The 20,857-nt window shown below is 32.3% G+C and overlaps 5 protein-coding genes across 7 annotated transcripts; 1 reads left to right on the top strand and 4 right to left on the bottom strand.

Moving 5' to 3' along the window:
- Positions 1-4,231: 4,231 nt before the first annotated feature.
- On the bottom strand, positions 4,232-7,630 carry LOC145969432 (odorant receptor Or2-like). Its single transcript, XM_083095577.1, has 8 exons — positions 7,531-7,630; positions 7,309-7,426; positions 6,776-7,037; positions 6,556-6,705; positions 6,321-6,411; positions 4,925-5,061; positions 4,466-4,598; positions 4,232-4,359 (listed from the first exon to the last, which is right to left on the bottom strand). The coding sequence occupies exons 1-8, from the start codon at positions 7,618-7,620 to the stop codon at positions 4,306-4,308; spliced, it is 1,035 nt and encodes a 344-aa protein (XP_082951703.1). The 5' UTR covers positions 7,621-7,630; the 3' UTR covers positions 4,232-4,305.
- Positions 7,631-8,694: 1,064 nt separating this feature from the next.
- Positions 8,695-11,840, bottom strand: LOC145969422 (uncharacterized). Its single transcript, XM_083095566.1, has 6 exons — positions 11,594-11,840; positions 10,814-11,151; positions 10,315-10,647; positions 9,852-10,010; positions 8,950-9,528; positions 8,695-8,867 (listed from the first exon to the last, which is right to left on the bottom strand). The coding sequence occupies exons 2-5, from the start codon at positions 11,128-11,130 to the stop codon at positions 9,021-9,023; spliced, it is 1,317 nt and encodes a 438-aa protein (XP_082951692.1). The 5' UTR covers positions 11,131-11,151; positions 11,594-11,840; the 3' UTR covers positions 8,695-8,867; positions 8,950-9,020.
- Positions 11,841-12,025: 185 nt separating this feature from the next.
- On the bottom strand, positions 12,026-15,963 carry Abs (ATP-dependent RNA helicase abstrakt). Its single transcript, XM_083095485.1, has 10 exons — positions 15,530-15,963; positions 15,036-15,300; positions 14,594-14,939; positions 14,355-14,488; positions 13,713-13,869; positions 13,444-13,606; positions 13,017-13,317; positions 12,639-12,788; positions 12,375-12,557; positions 12,026-12,264 (listed from the first exon to the last, which is right to left on the bottom strand). The coding sequence occupies exons 1-10, from the start codon at positions 15,554-15,556 to the stop codon at positions 12,128-12,130; spliced, it is 1,863 nt and encodes a 620-aa protein (XP_082951611.1). The 5' UTR covers positions 15,557-15,963; the 3' UTR covers positions 12,026-12,127.
- LOC145969413 (TGF-beta-activated kinase 1 and MAP3K7-binding protein 1) lies at positions 15,526-18,283 on the top strand. 2 transcript variants are annotated; one of them, XM_083095545.1, is made up of 7 exons: positions 15,526-15,642; positions 15,717-15,982; positions 16,280-16,517; positions 16,706-16,838; positions 16,919-17,159; positions 17,233-17,489; positions 17,566-18,283. In XM_083095545.1, exons 2-7 carry the CDS (start codon positions 15,892-15,894, stop codon positions 18,016-18,018), a joined length of 1,413 nt encoding a protein of 470 aa, XP_082951671.1. In that variant the 5' UTR covers positions 15,526-15,642; positions 15,717-15,891; the 3' UTR covers positions 18,019-18,283. The 2 variants fall into 2 exon arrangements, with proteins under 2 accessions (XP_082951671.1, XP_082951680.1); XM_083095554.1 differs by lacking the exons at positions 15,526-15,642; positions 15,717-15,982 and adding an exon at positions 16,067-16,146.
- LOC145969405 (succinyl-CoA:acetate/propanoyl-CoA:succinate CoA transferase) lies at positions 18,268-20,821 on the bottom strand. 2 transcript variants are annotated; one of them, XM_083095522.1, is made up of 6 exons: positions 20,653-20,821; positions 20,186-20,338; positions 19,860-20,099; positions 19,286-19,702; positions 18,934-19,200; positions 18,268-18,752 (listed from the first exon to the last, which is right to left on the bottom strand). In XM_083095522.1, the coding sequence occupies exons 1-6, from the start codon at positions 20,819-20,821 to the stop codon at positions 18,562-18,564; spliced, it is 1,437 nt and encodes a 478-aa protein (XP_082951648.1). In that variant the 3' UTR covers positions 18,268-18,561. The 2 variants fall into 2 exon arrangements, with proteins under 2 accessions (XP_082951648.1, XP_082951659.1); XM_083095533.1 differs by having other exon boundaries at positions 18,272-18,752; positions 19,286-19,690.
- Between the last annotated feature and the right edge of the window lie 36 nt (positions 20,822-20,857).

Below are 20,857 nucleotides of genomic sequence, written 5' to 3'. Positions count from 1 at the left end.
ATATTCATTTGATTGTATCGCGAACACAAGAATATAATTATTATCAGCTTTCCTTTTTCATTAATATTATAGTAGAAAAAAGCAATCGATAAAAAGATAATAATCGCAAACAAATTACAACGATCAAAGAAGTTATAGAATTATAGATCTTGTAACGTTTTCAGCCATATTCAAGCATACGCAGCGTGTAATCGAATTCACTTAAATATTTGCTATCTTTGGTTTTATTAAATATGTAATTATGACAATTCGTTCGTACGATTATGTTACTACGTGCTATGCTTTTTAAAATCCACTATTCGTACACAATTACACGTTTTCTATGATATTCATATGATGCAGTTTGAATCAAGCGATAAATAACGCAGAAGTGTTTTTTGGCTAGCGATCACAATAGTAACTGACTTCGAATGATCGATCTGATCATGTGTTGCCTGATGTCTTATTAGTGGCATTCCGTTTGTAATTTATTTTTCTCTACGGAGATACTTGGCGTTATTAAGAATTAAAATCTTTAAAAATTGTTTGACGAAGAAGTTATATATATATAAAACAAAAATAGTTCCATATATAAATAAAAATAATTATATGTATATATAACTGTTTAATGAATTTTATTAAACTTCTTATATTAATTTATTTCTGAGTATCTTTTCTTTGGTATAAGAGGCACGTTTACTATATAAAGAGATATTCTGATTATAAGAAAAGTAATAATAGATTTAAAAAAAGTGATTTATACGTTTTCTGTACATTCACATAATGCAGTTTGAATCAATACGTAACGCGGTAGCATTTTTACTTCGTCTTCCGATTCGATTATTTTACTGCATATTTTCAAACCGAATTATATTTAAATAGTCGAAAAAAATGATAAAGCATCTCGGATGAATTATATTTGATTCTAACAATAAATATCACTAAAGAAATAATTTCTGCTTGTAAAGATGGATTTTGCATCGAAACGACGATTTTATTAATTTAAATTTCTCTTATTACGATTCTTACTTGAGATTAAATAAATAAATTATGCGAAATATGCAATTCGAGAACTTTCGTCGCGATATAGATGTAGTTATATATTATTTGTAAAAATTAATTATTTATTGATCATATTATTATAGGAGACAGTTTTCCAATCGCGATCGCATTTAGAAAAAGAATTTAACGATCATAACATTTAATTACATTCAATTTCCAATTAAAAAAATTAAAATATTTTTAATATAAATAATTTTATTTATCTTATTATTAATATTAATTTTTTCTACTCTCTCAATTTCAATCTTAATGTTAAATTTTTTTGTTTTATTTAAATTATTAAAAAATCGAGAAAAAATTTCTCCATTTGAATGTAAATTTGAAACATTAATAGACCTGTATGTTTTATTAATTTCTAAGGTCTACATTAATAAACCTATGGTCTATAGAATTTTTTTGTGCTTCGATTACCATGCATTATTGGCTCTTACTTGGTAATTTTTTAATTATTTTTTAATTATTATTATTTGAGTCAATTTTTATTTTAATTTTTATTTTAATATTTATAATATTTAATATTTAGAAATAAATTAGAATATTTTTGTGTTATACTTTATATATTTTCAATGATGAATCATTGTGATAAGAATCATCAAGTGATGATTGCGGTGGCAGTGAAAAATGGTGGTGAACGATATATAATTAATATGTACTATTAGGTAATATATTAATCTTTAGACTGCTGGCATTTTTTCGTTAAAATAGTGGTTTTTTTCAAAAATTTTTCTATATAAATAACATGAGCGAATTGTAATATTTTTTGTGCTCCTCTCTTATAATATAATAAAATGCGTACCTCGTATGATTATTTTGTGATCGGGAGTTCTGTGCAAAGTGTCTCGCGATCGTTTCTATATATGACTAAATATAATTAAAGTTTGATTTCTGACAAATTGAATTTAAAATAATTTATTTAATCGGGATTCCTTGTTGGGATTCAGAATATTAAACAGATTATTAGAAATTAGGCGGATAAATGGGAGAAATAGTCCATTTATTGCGTGTATTGAAGTATTCCTATTACTGAGTGTCGATATCTATAGAATGAATCAAGTCATCTTTTAGTCATCATATGGACAAGACTAAAAAGTCCCTCAATTCGGGTCATGAGATGACTTTTAGCCATCTTTCCGTCGACTTAACGATGTCAGTAAAAGATGTCTGTGACAAAAATATGTCCAATTTTTGTAGTACTTTTAGACGACTTGGTGCTGTGTGAGTAATTATTAAACTATAATAATATATTTATTTTTTTTCGCAAATATTCAAATATCTAAAGCTATAATAAATAATCATTTCGATCTTTGCGACCTTTATGGACAATAATTGTTATTTTAATACTTAGAGTCAAATATATTTCATCCGTGTTACTTTATCGTTCTACTTAATACAATAAATCTATAATATATAAATCTATATAATCTATATAAATCTAAATATAATTTGGATTATGAGAGAACACGAAGTAAAACAATTGAATTATAAATGCAAATAATTAGCATAACGAAAGATTTCATGATAAATTGTTTAATAAATAATCAATTAATCTTAATCAATAAATTAAAATATTTCTATAATTTAATATTCCGCGCACAAATATTTTATATTACAGAAAATATTTGGGCAACGAATTATCAATAGCACTGTTCGACCTTAATAAACAGTATCGCGCTATTGTTTATATATGTTACACGGCTTTATATATTATCATTCGCACAGTGACCTTGAGTAGTAAAGTAGTGATGTGAGAGAGAGAGAGAGAGAGAGAGAGAGAGAGAGAGAGAGAGAGACGTTTTACATATTATCAAATTCTTTCTTTACATAATCGATCTTGGCGATATAAACAGTACCGCGGTAATGTCTTTGACTTACGATCATTCGCACAGTGGCACTTGAGCAGTAAGGTAGTGATGTGAAACGTTTCATATATTATCAAATTCTTTCTCTAAACACAATTGCAAATGCAACGAGGAACTTTTCGTGAATGAGTGTGAGTGCAACGAGGAATTCAAATGAGTGCAACGAGGATTGAAGTGCCACGAGGAAAAAGCGAAGAAAGCAAAAGAAAAAAGGAGGTTTTGGTAATGGATGGATCAATAAGACATGATGTAAGTCATTTATATAAATTATTTATCATTCATTATTTATTATATTGTTGCGTCCCCGCGTCCCGTCCCCCTGAATATATTCACTACCCGTTGAATTCTTTCGGCGGGAAGTATGTCGACGGAAGAAGATCGTTTCCGCGCGCGTTGTCAAGATGTTGTTATAAACAACGACTGTCAGAGAGTCTGAGCCCAGCTGTCAAGCTGTGCGGACGCACGTCAATCTGTGATCCGTTTTCCGATTATTCTGAGTTCTTGTATATTATCTTGTGGTTTATTAAAGTTCCCTTGTTCCTTAAATCGCGTTATTATTTACGAGTGCGTGAGTGCGCGTGTGTCAGCGTGTGTCGATCGGTTGTGTTGTGCGCGTTCGATATATCGAACATATCGATACATATATCGTTCCGCAGACGCAACAATATATAAATATTTATCATTCATTATTTATTATAAATAAATTATTTATTATTAGCATATTATAAGTCGGACAAATTTAAGTAAATATGTAATCAAAATTTGAAGGATGAAGTTCCTTCACTTTCAAAGAAAAAGAAAAGAAAGACTGTAAAGGGAAAAGAATTCAGGTCAGTTTAAATTAATTCAATTCTGTGTTTTATATTTTTTTCCTCTACGCATCGTTGATACACAAAAAAATATATTAGAGTTTGCAATGTTTACAATTATATGTATATAGAGTTTATAAAATGTTTTAAGTGATATTTGATAGAACTATTCGAATTTGTGCAATTGATAAATGTTATCGGTATATAATCGATTATTGATAACTGATTGGATATATTGGTAACATTTCTTGTATAATGGGAGTGCATAGACATTAGACACTGATTCGAAGTAAAGAGAATTGCATAACGAAATAAAAATTGTAAAAAAAGTGCAAAGATTATGTCTCAGTTTACAGTAAGTTAATTTTCAATATAAAATATCTCAGCTTAGTAAGTCAAATATCTTCGAAATATTTATTTTATCGTAAAAAAGAATGCAGAATGCAAAAGAGTAATTGTTTAGATACAATTCTACTACATTGCATTATATAATAAATTATAGAATAAATAAAGCTACAAATTTTTTTTTTCATTACAATTTATTGATAGTAAGATTAAATAAAAATATATTGGTAAACTAACTGAAATTTCGATAGTCAATCTTTGAGTGATAAAAATGCTGTGAAGTAAGATACACCCATCCGTATTACCTTAAATCGAATATAGGGATATAGGGTAAATTGTTTTACATATAGACAGTTTGTAAAATAAGAAATAAATATACTGCAAATAAATTTATAATTTTGGTATACTTACTGCCGCATAAGTCGCTATCGATAATGGAATTAGATTACCTGCCTTTAATCCGCACGGTATATTGCTTCTGTAAAGAATTATAATCAGTAGAGATTTTAATCTAGGCGAAAAGTCGTACCATTTTGTCATATATCTATAAACAAAAGTCCTATAATTAATTTTAGTTAGATTTTCAAAAAGTTCTTTTTATATTTAAACTAATAAAATTGAATCAGTTATTACAGTTACATGTAGTAAGACAGATATGAATAAATTTTTACAAATTAATTTTTTCAAAAAATAGAAAGTAAATCCTATGTTAGAAATGATTTTTATATTATTTATGTTTTTTAAATTACGATTTAATAAAACTATCTAATTTATATCTAATTCTCTGATAAAAATTTTATACACATCTATACACACACACACACACACACACACATATACACACATGTTAAAGTACAAAATAATTATTACACTTGATAAAATACATTCTGGCTTTCATCCATTAATTTCTGACCAGAATAACACACGATCAGCAGAGTGAAAAATGCTCCGACAATTATGAACATGAATCTTGCTACTTCTCCCAATTGATCTAACACATAAATGACCTAAACATATTAAAAATATATAATTGTCTTGACACAAAACATTATTTTACTAGAAAATCAAAAATAGTAAGATTTTTATCTAGGATTATTAATTAATCCCTTCACTGTCAGGGACCCCTATAGGGGCCAAAAAAATTCGTGCCACTTTTGCTTCATGGCCCCTATAGGGGCATCTTGAAAAAAACATGTTATTACTGTTACGATTTGATTGTCCTTGGGTATTTTAAGGTTTTTGAGGTCGCTGAATTCGAATCTGAAATCAGAATTTCAAACTTCAAAATGGCGGATCAAAATTCAAAATAATTTTTATATAAAAAAAGGGTTTGAATAAAAATAGGTTTCTTATCGTTTTTGGGGTCGCCGAATTCGAATCTAATATCAGATTTTCCAAATTGAAAATTGCAAATTTAATATGGCGGATCAGAACAAATAGTTGCCATACGTAAAAGATGTACACTTTTTTCTTCAATTACTTATAAATCCCGCTATCTGCTGAATCCAGAGTCACGAATTATCAAATCAAGCTGTTTGCACAGAAGTGGAAACGTATACCAATTTTCAAGAAATAAAAAAAATAAAAAAACGGAGTCAATAACCGCCACGTCCTCGATTCGTGACTCTGGGTTCGGCAAAGAGCGGGATTTAAAAATAATTGAAGAGAGAAATATACAACCTTTATGTATGTCAACTATTTGTTCGAACTCCGCCATATTGGATTTGCCATTTTCAATTTGGAAAATCTGATATTAGGTTTGGATTTTGCAACCTCAAAAATGATACACATTTTTATTGAAATCCAAAATTATTTTGAATTTTGATCCGCCATATTGGATTCACCATTTTGAATTTTGTAATTCTGACTTCAGATTCGGATTCGGCGACCTCAATAATATTTATACTGACGTATTCATGCAATTTTAAAAACTTTTTTCTTCAATACACTTTTGGCACGGAAAGTTTCTTTTCGCTGGACTGTGAAGGGGTTAACTGTTATTAGCATTGATGATGTGTATTTATTTAGAATTAAAACGAAACTAGGAGAAAGAGAGAGCTTGGTGGAGAGAGTTTAATGGAAAAAACGTATTAAATTATAAGTTATAAACGGAAGTCAATAATAAACAAATTAATTTCAGAAAAATAAAGAATATAAAAATCTACCTGTGTATTATACAATTTATTATTTTATTGTTATTTATCTATATTTTATCTTTTAGAGATCATTTATATAAATAATTTTATAAATACTTACTAATACTTACTCGAATTCCAGTTAAACTTAAAATTCCAATAAACAATATTAATGTAAATAATGAAAGCTCTTGATATGATGACTCTAATATATCAACAAACCTATAGGATAGAAATGTTATTAATTTAACTTCTAAATGTAGATACTAATATTATTACCGAGATATATTAGACATATAATTTTATGCATTCGATATATAAAGAAAATTGAGAAGTAACATAATTGAAAATGTCAAAATTGCTTACTTTATAGCAAGCTGATGTTTTTTTAAACACGTTATATATTCTCGATATACTGCTTCCTCGCTTGATGTATCAAATGCATTCATATAATATCCACATTTTCTGATTTTATTCTTATTACCTGTTTTCAGAACTAAGCTCTCAATTTGCTTACTGCAAATTATATAATGCAAATTATTTTATAAAAAGTACACAAATATAAAATTTTATTTGCGGTACCTACCTAACAGCCGCAAATAAACTGCATGCATGAGCGGTGCACGTGATGTGCATCGCGTCAACACCCACTATAATATTCATACCCACTATAATTATAGCGGTAGTGTAACAGAAAATTGGTAGAAAATACTCGTCTTTATTTATTCTAAATTCAACTTCAATCGCAAGAAATCGCGGACGTGACTTGTTAAGAGGCAGCACAATATCCAAAAACACCGGTGTTAATGGTATTATTACAAATCCCGAAGTCAAAAAATACATCATCACTGTAATATCAGAAGAAAAATAAGTTGCTCATTCAATAATATCAATTTACAAGAGAAACTATTATCGGTTTTTTAACTAGATTAGAACGAGATGCATGATAATTTTATTAAATATTATTAATTTCATACAGTAGCAAATTTTCAGAAAATATCTTGACATCTTAATTTTATTTTACTAAAATCATGAAATTTTTAATATTACATCATATATTTTCTATCAGCAGGTAATACATTGCTCTAACAATATTATCACATATTGCTTTATACTCACTCGAATAATATTTCGTAAATTTTCGCGCTAGCGTAGAATAGTCTTTCAAAACTTGAACTTCTATATCACTCGTAAAAATGTCCCAATGTTCATCGATGGTCTTATATAATCGTTGCAACTGATCGCGACAATAAAAATGAAAAGTCGATTTAATTAAACATGAAAAAACACTTTAAAAAAATTAAAAGATAGTGACACTTTGTAGTTCTAATAACGTCATACCTTGTCATGATTAAAAAACTCATTTACCATTCTTACAAGGAAAGTGCCCGAGACGGCCATTTGATAACAGCCTTCAAAAATTGTTTGCATATCATCCCAATGATCGTATATTAATAATATCTATATGTATATAATATTATATATCCATAAAATATATTAAAATATACAATATATAAAATTCTTACGTGACCACTTATATATAAAAAATTATCATTTTATTTGATCAATTAAAAATCAAACGTATCAAAATATACTGTGAGATAATATTTTATAACAAAAATATATTGTGAAAATATTTCATGATAAAAATACGCACTACATAATGTATAATAATAGACAATATTTTAGCTTGATAAGAATTTAATAAACATTTTAAAAAATCTCAGATTAAAAAGTTGTCGATCGCATTACCTCGAACGGACAGTAACTTATTTCGAGTAGAAAGCAGAAAGTCTGCAATGAATTTCTCGCGAGCTTATTTTGAAGTGGCCAAAGACCCGTGATTGACAAGAATAGTCGGTTGATATTGTATTCTCGCAAAAAGTTCGCTAGCATGATGGAACTTATTTCTCGATCGAAAGACCGCCGCATAATGACACGTGTCGCGCATATGCTATCCGATTCTTCGATATATAAGTCGCTACGCAAGAAAGAAATTATAGGATGTCAGACATCGTCAGCGTCGATATATCATTTCACTGATGAGAGTAGATGAGATAGAGCGTATCATTTAACATTCTCAAGAAAAATGCTCGAGATAGCTATTTGATAACAGCCTTCAAAATTCGTTCCAATGATCGTATACTAATAATATCTATGTATATCTACTTCTCAAAATTGAACCATCACTTTTCCCATCTATGAAATAACAAATTGTTGGATCTTATTGTGGAATAGTGGGTTACAGTAAGTATAGTGTAAAATCAGCAGAAACTTGAGGGCAAAAATAATAACGCTAAAAACACGCACTGATTTTCTGGCTTTACGACGATTATTTCTCCTCTGTTTGCAGAGTATTTTTCAGTCAATTTGAAGCATTTCTGGTGCTCGAATATATTTTTTGAAGCTGGGAAATAATGAAATAAAGAAGTAAAATTTACTTACAAATAATAAATTTTGTGCGGAAGACACACTCAATTATTATACTATTAAGAAATATCAATATTATACAGATTACTTGAATATATTATACAGGTACGGATTTTAATAATAAAATATCACATATGATGTGGGAGAATATCATATAAAGAAAGGAAGAGTGATGAAGAATTTCTTGCGTTTTTGCAAACGTTTGGCACTCAGTTGTCTTTTCCTCAAAACTCTCCTCTTTTGCGTTTCTGCAAAAAATTGTTCCAATAAAATATAATATATTCGCAAGAGAAAAGATCTCTTCTAATCTATTTAAGAATTCGAGCGTACCATTCTCTTCTCTCAAACAGCTCGGAATCTCGGAGACGAAAACATGTTTGCAGATGAAGATACGTCCTGAATTAAGGACTCTCGAAACGGATGAGATCAGATACATCTTGTTGTGGACAAACTCCGCATGTGGCCCAAGGATCCTCCAGTTCCCAAAGATCAGGTGGCAGATGCTCGCGACCTGGTGGCGGTCCACGTGGAGGACTCGGTGGATACCGTTCCACGTCGAAGAACCTTTCGAGCTCCTCTGGATCGAAGGTAGAATATCTGTAAGGCACCTCGCGCCTCGGTATATCGCGCATGCTAGTTTTTATCCTGGACACGACCGGAATATCCTCTTCCTCTTCCCAGGATATGTCGCCCTCGCGTAAGAACTCCTCTTCGAATGGCACATCGAAGCGCAAATCCTCCGGTAACGGTTCCCTAGCGACTCTTTCGAACTCCTGTTCGGTTCTGCGAGCTGCCTCGCGCGCTCTGATACCAGCCATGCTCCTTTGAGCGAATTCACGGGCCGCTACGACACTTGGATGTTCCCGGCCATACTCGATACGGAACATTTCGCTCTCAATATCGGGGACTCTGCATTAAATAGGATATTATTTTCAACTTTAAGACTAACTCTTTAACTATCTAGAAAAGCAGTAAATGCATTTTCGGAAAATTTCTCTCTTATTTTCATTAATTTTTATATCGTTATTATAGATGAATAGAGAGTTTCTTGACATCAATTATTTTAAATTTCTTGTAATTAATTAATTTTTTAATTTCAATTTATCGTCTTTCAAAAATTAATTAAATTTAATCCAAGATTAATATTGATTTATGTTACTTTATATTGATTACATGTTTTAATGTAAAAAATTGTAATTTTTTATCTTTTCTCTTTTTCGAAATATTTTTACCTGTATATGTATCTAGGCCTCTCTTCCTCTGTGAGTTGCACAGCGTTACCACCGACATTTGCCACTGCCATCACGAAGTCTCGTCTCGCTTGTTGCAAGTCTTCCAGCTTGCCCTGGACCGTAGCTGCTTCTGCTGCATCTTGCTCGTCAAGACTCTCGCTATTGAACAATATTTTCCATGAACATGTTGTTATTAATTTACACAAGAAATAAATAAATTAAAAAAATATATATATATAAATTATCTAGAAGAAATAAACTTCTTAATATTTAAATCAAAAATTTAGCATCAACAGAGATGCTTGTTTTCTGTTGAACTAATTAAAAGTATGTGATATCGATTTTTGAGCACATATTAAAATATATCTCGAAGTAAATTCTTTTATATATTTTACATTTTTTTCTTTATATTAAAACTAAAAAAGGGGTCCAAAATTCTTCAATTCCATGGAAATAAAGTCACCTAATCACTTTGACCGAGCGGTTCGCCACTTCGGATATCGGCACCTCGGTCACAGGCGGTTGCGGGATGCTGACGATAGTGGTGCGATTTTCACTAACCGACCTCGGCGGTATCACGACACTGTCGATCGGACCCTCGCCAACCGGTTCGGCTTGGATCACCTGGGCATTCATGGACCTCGCCAGTTCTCTGGTTCTTTCGGGAATAGCCGGAAGTCGTTCCGGCGGCCGTCTATCCGGTGCGACTCTCCTCTCCATCGGCGTAGGCCTCCTCGCCGGCCTAGTAGGCGGAGACGGAGCCCGTCTCGCGGGTGGAACTCTCTCTCTTCCAAACCTAAGTAGGTAAAATAAATACATGAAAAATTGCAAAATGTTTAAGATATTAAATGTTTGCAAATTTGCTCCAAGTATGCTTATAACGCGCAAGAAAAATGACCATTCCGGATGGATTTTAAAGATCTTAAATAACGCAAAGATATTGTATAATTCTAAAAGTTCACCTAGGATCACCGCCGACCGGCGCGGGTGTCCTCCTCGGCATCCTTCGCGTCGGAATCGTTTCTTCACGCTTACGCTCGTACTCTTGCTTGAACTTCTCCGCCTGTTTCACCCGTGCCATCATCGCCTTCGTCATGGCCGGTCTGGTGAACTCGACCTTTTTCGGTTCAGCCGGGATATATCTACGTCTTCTGCCAGGATCTATGACAGGCTCTGGCTGCCTCTTCGCTTCCTCTTTCCGCTCAATCTCTTTCATCAAAGCAGCACTCCTCGCCTGTCTTAGTGCCTCTGTCTTCGTGAGTCGCGGCCGGCTCGCCATCGTCGTTGATATCAAGTAATTCTTGACATTTAATAAAATTAATACGTAATAAAATTAATATGTACAATTATTTTTAATTTCATATATTAAAATGTTATTTTACAATAAAAATATAATATACAATCGTCATATTTCTCTCTATTAACCGTCATTATCTTGATAATAGAGAAGAATCCTTGACTAAACAAATTTTTTTTCAACAAAAGCATTGAGTGATAATTTCTTGGCACTTGGTGACTGCAAAGTAACTGAATGTTTTATCAAGAATGCGGTATAGAAAATTAAACGCGTTTTAATATATTGCGCTAAATTGATATATAATGTATTAACAATAGAAACGATGATTAAAACTTATGACACATTTTGCACTAATATTTCTCAAATAGCTTAACGTAATCTTAGAAGATAAGCCAAAATAAATAATGACTTCAGGATAAATGATTTTTAAAAAAGCATAAAGAACCTTTTAAAAATGTATTTTCTAAAATCTCTGAAGAATAAACTTTTTCGATCGATGCGACGATTTTCCTTGGCGCTCGAATAATGGATCCAGTACTTTTTCATGTTTCAAAAACTGTGGTGTTAATAGCCCATTCTGGAGTATGCCCGGCTCTTAATTAAGACCGGGTTAGATTAATTTGTCATTATTAACAGGAATTTTGAATTATGTCAAGCCTAAAGAATTTAAAAAAGTCACCGATGACAGATGTGGCAGCTTTTGTTTCGCTCTTATGAATTAGTCGAAAGGAACGAATCTCTGAAGTTGGCGAGAAAATCTTTTTTTCTTCTATTTATATACTAACATTTAATTTTTAGAGTGATTGAGAATTTATAATGTTTAATTGAAATATTTATTTTATTTAATATATTTTAAATATATTTCTTACTTTGACTATTCTAATTAAAACACATTTATTATCGTAGAAATGAGCTTTTACATATAAATATTTACAATGAATACATAGAAACTGTTTTGTTTAACAATAAGACGTGCTGTTTAATAATCAGCAGCATTGCTGGCCAGATAATCGCGACGTCCGATATTGGACGCCTGTTTGTTCTGCACAGCCTCCAGTTTCGGACACTCTGTAATTCTGTGTCCAAGCCCGCCGCAATAACTGCAACCGCGTTCGTCTGCAATAAAGCGAGAAAAATATTAAAATTTGCAAGAATATAAATAGTAACGACAAAAGAGGAAATAAACATCAAGTAAAAGATAGATAAATTGCTGACTATTATCTTACCTCCAAGGTTCAGATATTTTTCGTTTTCTGAGCAAAGCTCCAACAAGAATGGTGGCACCTTCTGCTTTGCTTCCATCAACAGATGTTTAAGATCAAGTAATACCGACTCATCGTTCGCTTTATTGATGAAAGTCGTCGCTATACCGGTACGTCCAGAACGGCCGGTTCGTCCTATTCTGTGCACTAAAAATATGTAATACATTAAATGTTTATCTCATATTTTTATTTGTTCGATATCATATTTTATGTATCATGATATATTACCATAATTTTCTACGTCATCCGGCATATCATAATTGATAACGTGTTGCACATCGGCGAAATCAAGACCTTTTGATGCGACGTCTGTCGCCACAAGTACATCTTTTCGGCCTCCACGAAACGCTTCTACCGAACGTGATCTTTCTTCTTGATCTAAGAATTTAATAAAAAATAAATGAGAAAGATATATTTAACATATTTAAATATTTTTTCGAAATATTAATACGATTTATTTCGTAATTCTAGCATATTTTTCATCATAAAACTATATTGCATGACATAAAATTATAAATATTAATGTTTATAATATATCCAATAATTTTAAATTACATGCTATGGTTAAAAAAATATTCTTTATTCGCGAAATATATTTATACCTACCTATTCCTCCGTGTATCGCGACAGCTTCCACTCCTTTTATGAGCAGATATTCATGGATAGCATCCACATCGCGCTTCTTTTCCGCGAATATTAAAACCGGTGGCGCAGTCTTCTGAAGGCATTCTAAGAGGTAAACAATTTTAGCCTCTTGTTTGACATATTCTACTTCCTGTATCACGTTCATTGATGCAGCACCGGCACGACCGACATTTATTGTCACAGGTTTTACTAACGCCGAACGCGCAAAATTTTGAATCCTTTTTGGCATAGTAGCAGAGAATAATAGCGTTTGCCTCTGTCCCTATAACATGCAATATAGATAATTTTTATAGATAATTTTTATTATTGTAATAAATAAAAATATATTTGTGATATTTTTTCTGCTTTTGATGCTTATCGCATAAATATTGAGATAAATAATAATTACTCTGAAGAATGAAAATATCGTCCGCACATCCTCCTCAAATCCCATATCTATCATGCGATCTGCCTCGTCCATGCAAAGGTAACGGCATACACTTAAAGTAACCATCTTTTTATGTAACATATCCATCAGTCGTCCCGGTGTCGCTACCATTATGTGCACGCCTCTATAAAATGTAGAATTTGTTATAGAATTTATATTATAAATTTTTATGGCATGCATGTATTAGAAATAGAAATATCGAAAATTAAATAACAATAAAAAATATTAACTTGTTGATTATAGCTAATGATTCCGAAACCGGTACACCTCCGATCGCCAAGCAGCAACGTATTTCCGGACAGTCCACTTGTCTTAAGCTATTGGTGTAATGTCGAATTATGTCATAGGTTTGTTTAGCTAATTCCCTCGAAGGACATATTATCAAGCCTATAAATCGAAAAATATTAATGTTAATATAAGCATATTGTATATTGTATATGATATTTGTAATATACAGGGTGAGTCAAAAGTATGTTTTAAAAATTTGTGAGCGTGTTCCTGGATAAAAAGGAAGAACAAATGTTCATATGAACATATGGTCGCAAATGCTTTGTTGTCGAGATAATGGACATAAATCAGCAGTATCAAATAATGCTTTATTTGAACGAAAAAAAACAAACAACAATAACAAAATTGTAAACGTTCAAATAAAGCATTATTTGATACTGCTGATTTATGTCCATTATCTCGACAACAAAGCATTTGCGACCATATGTTCATATGAACATTTGTTCTTCCTTTTTATCCAGGAACACGCTCACAAATTTTTAAAACATACTTTTGACTCACCCTGTATATATACATATATGTGAGGAGTATTGATATTTATCAATTAAATATCACTCTACCTATTTACTGTCATAAATATTTACCATAAGGTCCCTCTTTTTTAATGAATGGCATGTCGATTTCTTGTTCCAGGCAAAATTCAATGATAGGTAAAACAAACACTAACGTTTTACCACTACCAGTGGAAGCTATACCAATCATGTCGCGACCAGACAACCTGTAATTGTATAATATTTGTACTTTTTGCTCAATATATTATATGATTCATTGACATGATTATCAATATCATTGTAAATGAATTAATTGAAACATGAAGACTAACACTGTAGGTATTCCTTGAACTTGAATTGGAGTTGGCTTGATAATGCCTTTTTGTTCTAATCCATACAAGATCCCCTTGTGAAATTTCATTTCCTTAAAAGTCTTTAAAGGTGGTGGTACTTCATCACCCTCCACAAGTATCCTAAGTTTCCTTCGTACTCTTTCATGACGTGCCTCACCAAAGCTGAGTATTATTCGCGGTGGTTGCCAATTCGTCTTGATAGGATCTTTGTATTGAATACCCTTGGCTAATTCAGCCACACCCATTAAAGCTTTATTCTCAGCAACGCTTTCTAGAATTTTCTCTTCTTCCTTCAATTGCTTTTCCATAGCACTCTCCTTTTTGGCTAAAATATTACAATAAGAGTTTTACAAAACAATGTCCTTAAATTAGATTATATTATTCTTTGCTTTATGTATTTTATTAATAAAAGGTTACATACCTTCAGCCAATTTCTTTAATTCGGTATGTTGGTCAAGAAGAGAAATGTTAGATTTTCTCCCCCAAACTTGTCCATCATCATTATCAGCATCATCTTTTTCATTCTCGCTGCTACTCTTTCCAACACCATTGGTAGCTTCTTCTTTCAATTCTCCAAGTTTGCCCAATTTTGCAAGCAATTGCTTTTTACGGTGTTTAACAGATACATATGGTACGTAATCATCATCTGTATTTGAACTTCCTTCTTCTTCCTCTCTTCTATATCGCTGTATCAGAAATAATTGTTCAATATAAGTATGGATATATAATGACCACAAAAAGTATATATATATATTTTTTCAAATATATATATATATATATTTTTTTTAAATACATTTTTTTAAATATATATATATTAAAATATATATATTAAATATATATTAAAATTTAATATGAAATAGAATATATTATAAAAAAATAAGCTTGAGTTGACAAAATGTATTTAGGTTAACTAACCTTTCTTGGAAGCTCGTTGTTATCCATTGGAGAGCCGATAATCTACTATGAACTATTGAGTCCACTATTAAGTTTTTTTTAGCTGAACTGGCTGCTATAGAGAGAATTCAGAGGTTATCTCTTTTCTTCCGAGATTTCTTATTGTTTATTCATTTTTTCACTGTGTGGAAATCTGCGTCTATCACAGGACAAGATTCGCGGAAATCCGTGGAAAAAGAAGCTTCTTCTCTCGCGTTAATCGCGTCGTATATGTGTATTTTTGGACAAGTTCTCGCTGCTTTAATTCGTTCGATGTTTCCAAGATGATGCAAAATAGTTGTCTATCAAGTTTTATTGATTACTAATCGAAGTGGGAAGAAATAATGTCTGTGGGAGCAGAACGACCAGCTTCGATGCTCTTTCAGGATAGTCAGTATAACTGGACGGATGATTTGCCAGTCTGCAAACAGTCCGGTACATTTTTATAGTTCATTATTTTGATGATGATCTAGAATCAATATTTAGAAATATTAACATTATCGACAGAATTAATTTTTTGAAAAAAAATATTTATATGTAATAAAGAATATATTTTTTAATTGATTAAATTACAATAAATAAATCTTTCAAAAATAAAGGTAATAAAATTTTTATATTTGGTACTTTACAATATTGAAAATTTATTATGATTTAATGAATATATATTAAATTATAATGACATAAATATATAGTTTAATATATAAAAATTATTGAAATTCAGTGATATTTCAGGAGTGGGTTTTTCCACTAATCAAATCTATCGAGAAGATGGATATCGACAAGAAGAGCATCCATTTGAGGATCGTAGCTTTCATTGCAGATATGATGACTCTACATTTCTTTATGCAGTATTTGATGGTCACGAAGGCACTAAGGCAGCCAATTTTGCTATGCAAAGAGTGGCTGCAGAAATTCTGCTTGGACAATTGAATGGCAAATCAAGTGATGAGGAAGTGAAGGAAGTTCTTCGGTAAGAATTCTACCAATGTAATATATCATACAAAAAGCAAATTCATGCAAATTTTATGCATATTTTATACTGAAGCAATTTAAATACATTAATTATGCAAAAATTCTAAATATATTACATTTTTATATATATATATGTATATAAAGTTGCAGTTATAAATTATCTGCATGCAAGTGTTTATTTTATAGACAGGCTTTCATAGCAGTTGAAAAAGGATATCTGGAATCAATTGGTGATTTATTAGCAGAACGGGCTAGTCTACAATTTGATATACCCGATGGACTGAACTCTTATGAGACTTATCAAAAATTTCCAGATCTGGTTAGTTACAAAATATATAACTACACAAATTATAGAACTACACTTTCCTTTTTTCAAATGTATATATATATTTTTTTCAGGTTGACAAGCTAAATGCGCTAAATTGCGAATTATCAGCTGGGACCAGCGCTGTAGTTGCCTTGGTTTATAGAGGAAAATTGTACGTTGCGAATGTCGGCGATAGCAGGGCACTGTTGTGCAAAACAGACAGCAATCAAGTTTTACGAGTCATACAATTAAGCGTAGATCATGACTTGAGGAACGAAGATGAGCTTTTACGATTATCTCAACTAGGCTTGGATGTCGAATCAATCAGACAAGGTACATCTCATTTGCTAGCATTTATTTATGTTATTTATGTTAAAAAGATATCCAATAAATAAGAATATCTCAGGTTCTCATCTTGGAAATCAGGAAAACACGCGTTGTCTTGGCAACTACCTTGTCAAGGGAGGATACAGGGAATTTGAGGAGTTAGCAGCTTCCATAGCGGAACCGATCATCGCCGAACCGGAGATTCATGGTAGTATCGAACTGGACGATTCTTGTAGATTTCTATTGCTCATGTCACGCGGCTTATACAAGTCATTGGAGGAAGCGACCGGTACCGATCAAGTCAATAAGGAACTAGCTTTGATAGCTGTCGAACAGGTAATATACTTTGACTTAAATAATGTTAGATTAAGAAGTTTTCATATACAATGTCACTTCTCTTTGCTTGTTTTAGTTTCGAGTACAATCAACTTTAACCGGCGTCGCTCAAGCGGTCGTCGACAAGATTGTGAGAATTCACCATGATGTGAACATGAGCAATACGCAAAACACCATGATCACCAGTAAACGCGACGACATTACTCTTCTGGTGCGAAATTTCAACTTCCCACTGTCTCATGCCCTGAAGAGTCCCACTGGTCAATCTGTTAGATTCAATCCGGTGGTGCAGACCGCGCCGATCAGTATACCAGACGAGGATCTCTCGAGTACCAGCACTGGCATCACCGACGAAAACTTTGACACATCAACGACTGAAACATCAACGACATCGGACATGTATCCGCCTGGTGCCAGAATAACGGAACGAAACGCCAGAATCAAACCTTACGTAGATTTCTCGGAGTATTACGAAAATGTCGAAAAGAGAAGAAAAGAGGGAACTCTGCCGGAAGGTATAGACTTCTAACATGTTTTATTTATTTCTTATAGATAAGATATGTTTTACTTTATTTATTTTTTATAAATTAAATACCTTATAAATAAAGTATTTAAATTATCAAGATTGATATAGTATCAGTCATGTAACAAAGTTATAGTCATATAACATATAAGAAGTAACAAATATTTTTGTGCTGTAATATGTGTGTATTTTTAATGAACTTTTGACAAAAATACATCACAAAGAATAAGACTTATTAATTTATAATACAATAAAAGTTTTCTCATCAAAATATATTTATTATTTCCTCATAAACTTATTTAATTTAGGATGCTTGTTACGTTTCAAAAATAATTTATTATTTTAATTCATTTAATTCATTTAAACAATCTAATATTGGAAAAAAATAATATATATGTCTTTATCTTTAATTTTTGGACGCGGAATATTTATATAACATTAATTTTCAACTTAAATTAAAATACATGCTTTCTACTTTTCTTATGTATGCATTTAATACAATAGATTTAAGCTATCACATAATTCGAATATATTTACATATCATAAACGTTACAGATATTTTGTTGGATTAGATTTCAAACGATCGAATGCAGCCTTTTCGAGGCATTCTCTATGATCGGGATGCGCAATTTGAATCAATGCATTCGCCCTTTGTCGTAAAGTTTTACCGAAAAGATCCGCCACTCCATGTTCCGTGACTATGTAATGCGTGTGAGCTCTTGTAACCACCACTCCAGCTCCTGTAATAGATTCGACGAGATATCAAAATTTTATCAAACAAATAAATAAATTTTATCAATTTATTGATAAATAATTTATTTATCAAATAAATAAATAATTTTATCAATTAATAATTGATTAAATTATGTACTAAGATAAAATTTATTCGCAGCGATAGTTTTAATCTAATCTCGACCGTACCGAGTTTAAGCACTGGTTGTATTTTACTCTCTCCTGTGCTGGTAACTGAGGGAAATGCGATGATGGCCTTTCCACGACCGTCCTGACTAATCGCCGCGCCTCGAAGAAAATCCAACTGGCCGCCGAAACCGGAATACATCTTACAGCCTAAACTGTCCGAACACACCTGGCCAGTAAGGTCCATCTCGATGCAAGAGTTAATAGCCGTCATCTTTGGCTGCATCGAAATCACTCGGGGATCGTTCACGTAATTGAGCGCTAACATCTCTAACGATGAGATGATACAATTACAATTGCAAAATAATGCAGGAACGTCTCCTTTCAATCAAGATAAGTCTATTGTCATAATTACCGACAAACGGATTGTTGTGCAAGAAGTCGTATAATCGTTTTGAGCCAATGCCGAAAGAACCAACCATACGTCCTCTATGCTTGATCTTACACTTGTTTGTAATGTTGCCGTGCTCGACAAGATCAACCATTGCGTCGCAAAGAATTTCCGAGTGTATTCCTAAATTCTTGTGATTGACTAGGGCGCAGAGCACAGCATCGGGAATATTACCGATGCCGAGCTGCAACGTCGCTCCATCCTCGATCAAACGCTGCGCGATGATTTTGCCAATTTCGATCTCGAGATCATTCGGTGATGGACAGACCACGCAAGCTAAAGGACAATCGTATCTCACTGCCCAGTCAAAATGACTCGAGTGGATCACCGTGTCGCCGAAGGATCTTGGCATGTGCTCGTTTACTTGCGCTGGAAAACATCCTTTTAATAATTTAATATTGCAATTTTAACGATTATATGTAAGAAATTATTTTATTGACACTTAAAATTATCGCTGATCAACAGATGTGTCAGGAGAGCGTTCATCTTGTTACTATATCTTAATATTATCGTTATCATATGATAAATGATTCGATACCGATGAGAACTTTGGCGGTGCAAATTGCGGCGCGGGTGCAATCCGCGCTGACGCCGAGCGAACAGAATCCACGTGCGTCCGGCATGCTCACATGGATCAGCGCGATGTCCGGCACGATTCTCTTCTCATAAAACAACCTCGGCACTTCGTGCAAAAATACCGGGATACAATCCGCCCGTCCCTCGTTCACCGCCTCCCTGAGATTAGTACCCACATACAGGCTGATGGACCTGAAGTGCTCTTTAATGTAACATCGTCGCAGGGTATTATTTTCCATCATCAGATATCGTGATATGGAGATTACGGCTATTATACGAATACTGTACTCTCAAATTCGGGGTTGGCGAACGGTGTATCTCCCTCGAGACTCATATGCACCAACCTGACACCGCGCAAATTGTTACATACCCCGTGCTCGGTCATGGCACGCACGAGCTCCGTCGGCGTGGCCGCACCACCTTGTATAAAAACCAAATGTTCTGGAAAGAGAGATGGTTTGTAAAGAGAATCTTTGCAGTAATATGTACATTCATAATAATGATTTATATTCGTTAAGTATTTAATGAAAAAATTATTCTTTTTGAAATTTTCTCATATATCTGACATATTATACGTGCGATATCTTTAGAAAAATATTCTAAGCTATCATTTATTCACATATTAAAAAATAAGAAAAGAATTGAGGTAAGTTAAAAACATTATATATTTATATTATATATTATATTTTTTCAATAGAAAGTACAGAGAATTTAAATATCGGTCTATTAAACTATAATAGAGCTGTAATAAATACCTGAATTTATGATTTTTACCGCATCTTCCACGCAAACCCATTTTGGACATCGTTTTAACGGTTGAGAGGGTTCCCTCAAACTTTGCAAATATCGCTGTCCGCATAAATGGAAAGGTTTTGTCGTATTTTGTTGGATTTTGCCGAAGACTAATCTCAGACTTCGGAACATCTTTTCATTGTTCCGAAACTGACAACACCAAATTTG

Source organism: Camponotus vicinus, unplaced genomic scaffold (assembly GCF_025532165.1).
Source record: "Camponotus vicinus isolate PSW18456_S1 unplaced genomic scaffold, iyCamVici1.0 SCAF_1, whole genome shotgun sequence".
NCBI classification, from domain to species: Eukaryota; Metazoa; Arthropoda; class Insecta; order Hymenoptera; family Formicidae; genus Camponotus; species Camponotus vicinus.
The sequence above is the reverse complement of the archived record's forward strand: the minus strand, read 5'-3'. Positions and strand labels throughout refer to the sequence as shown.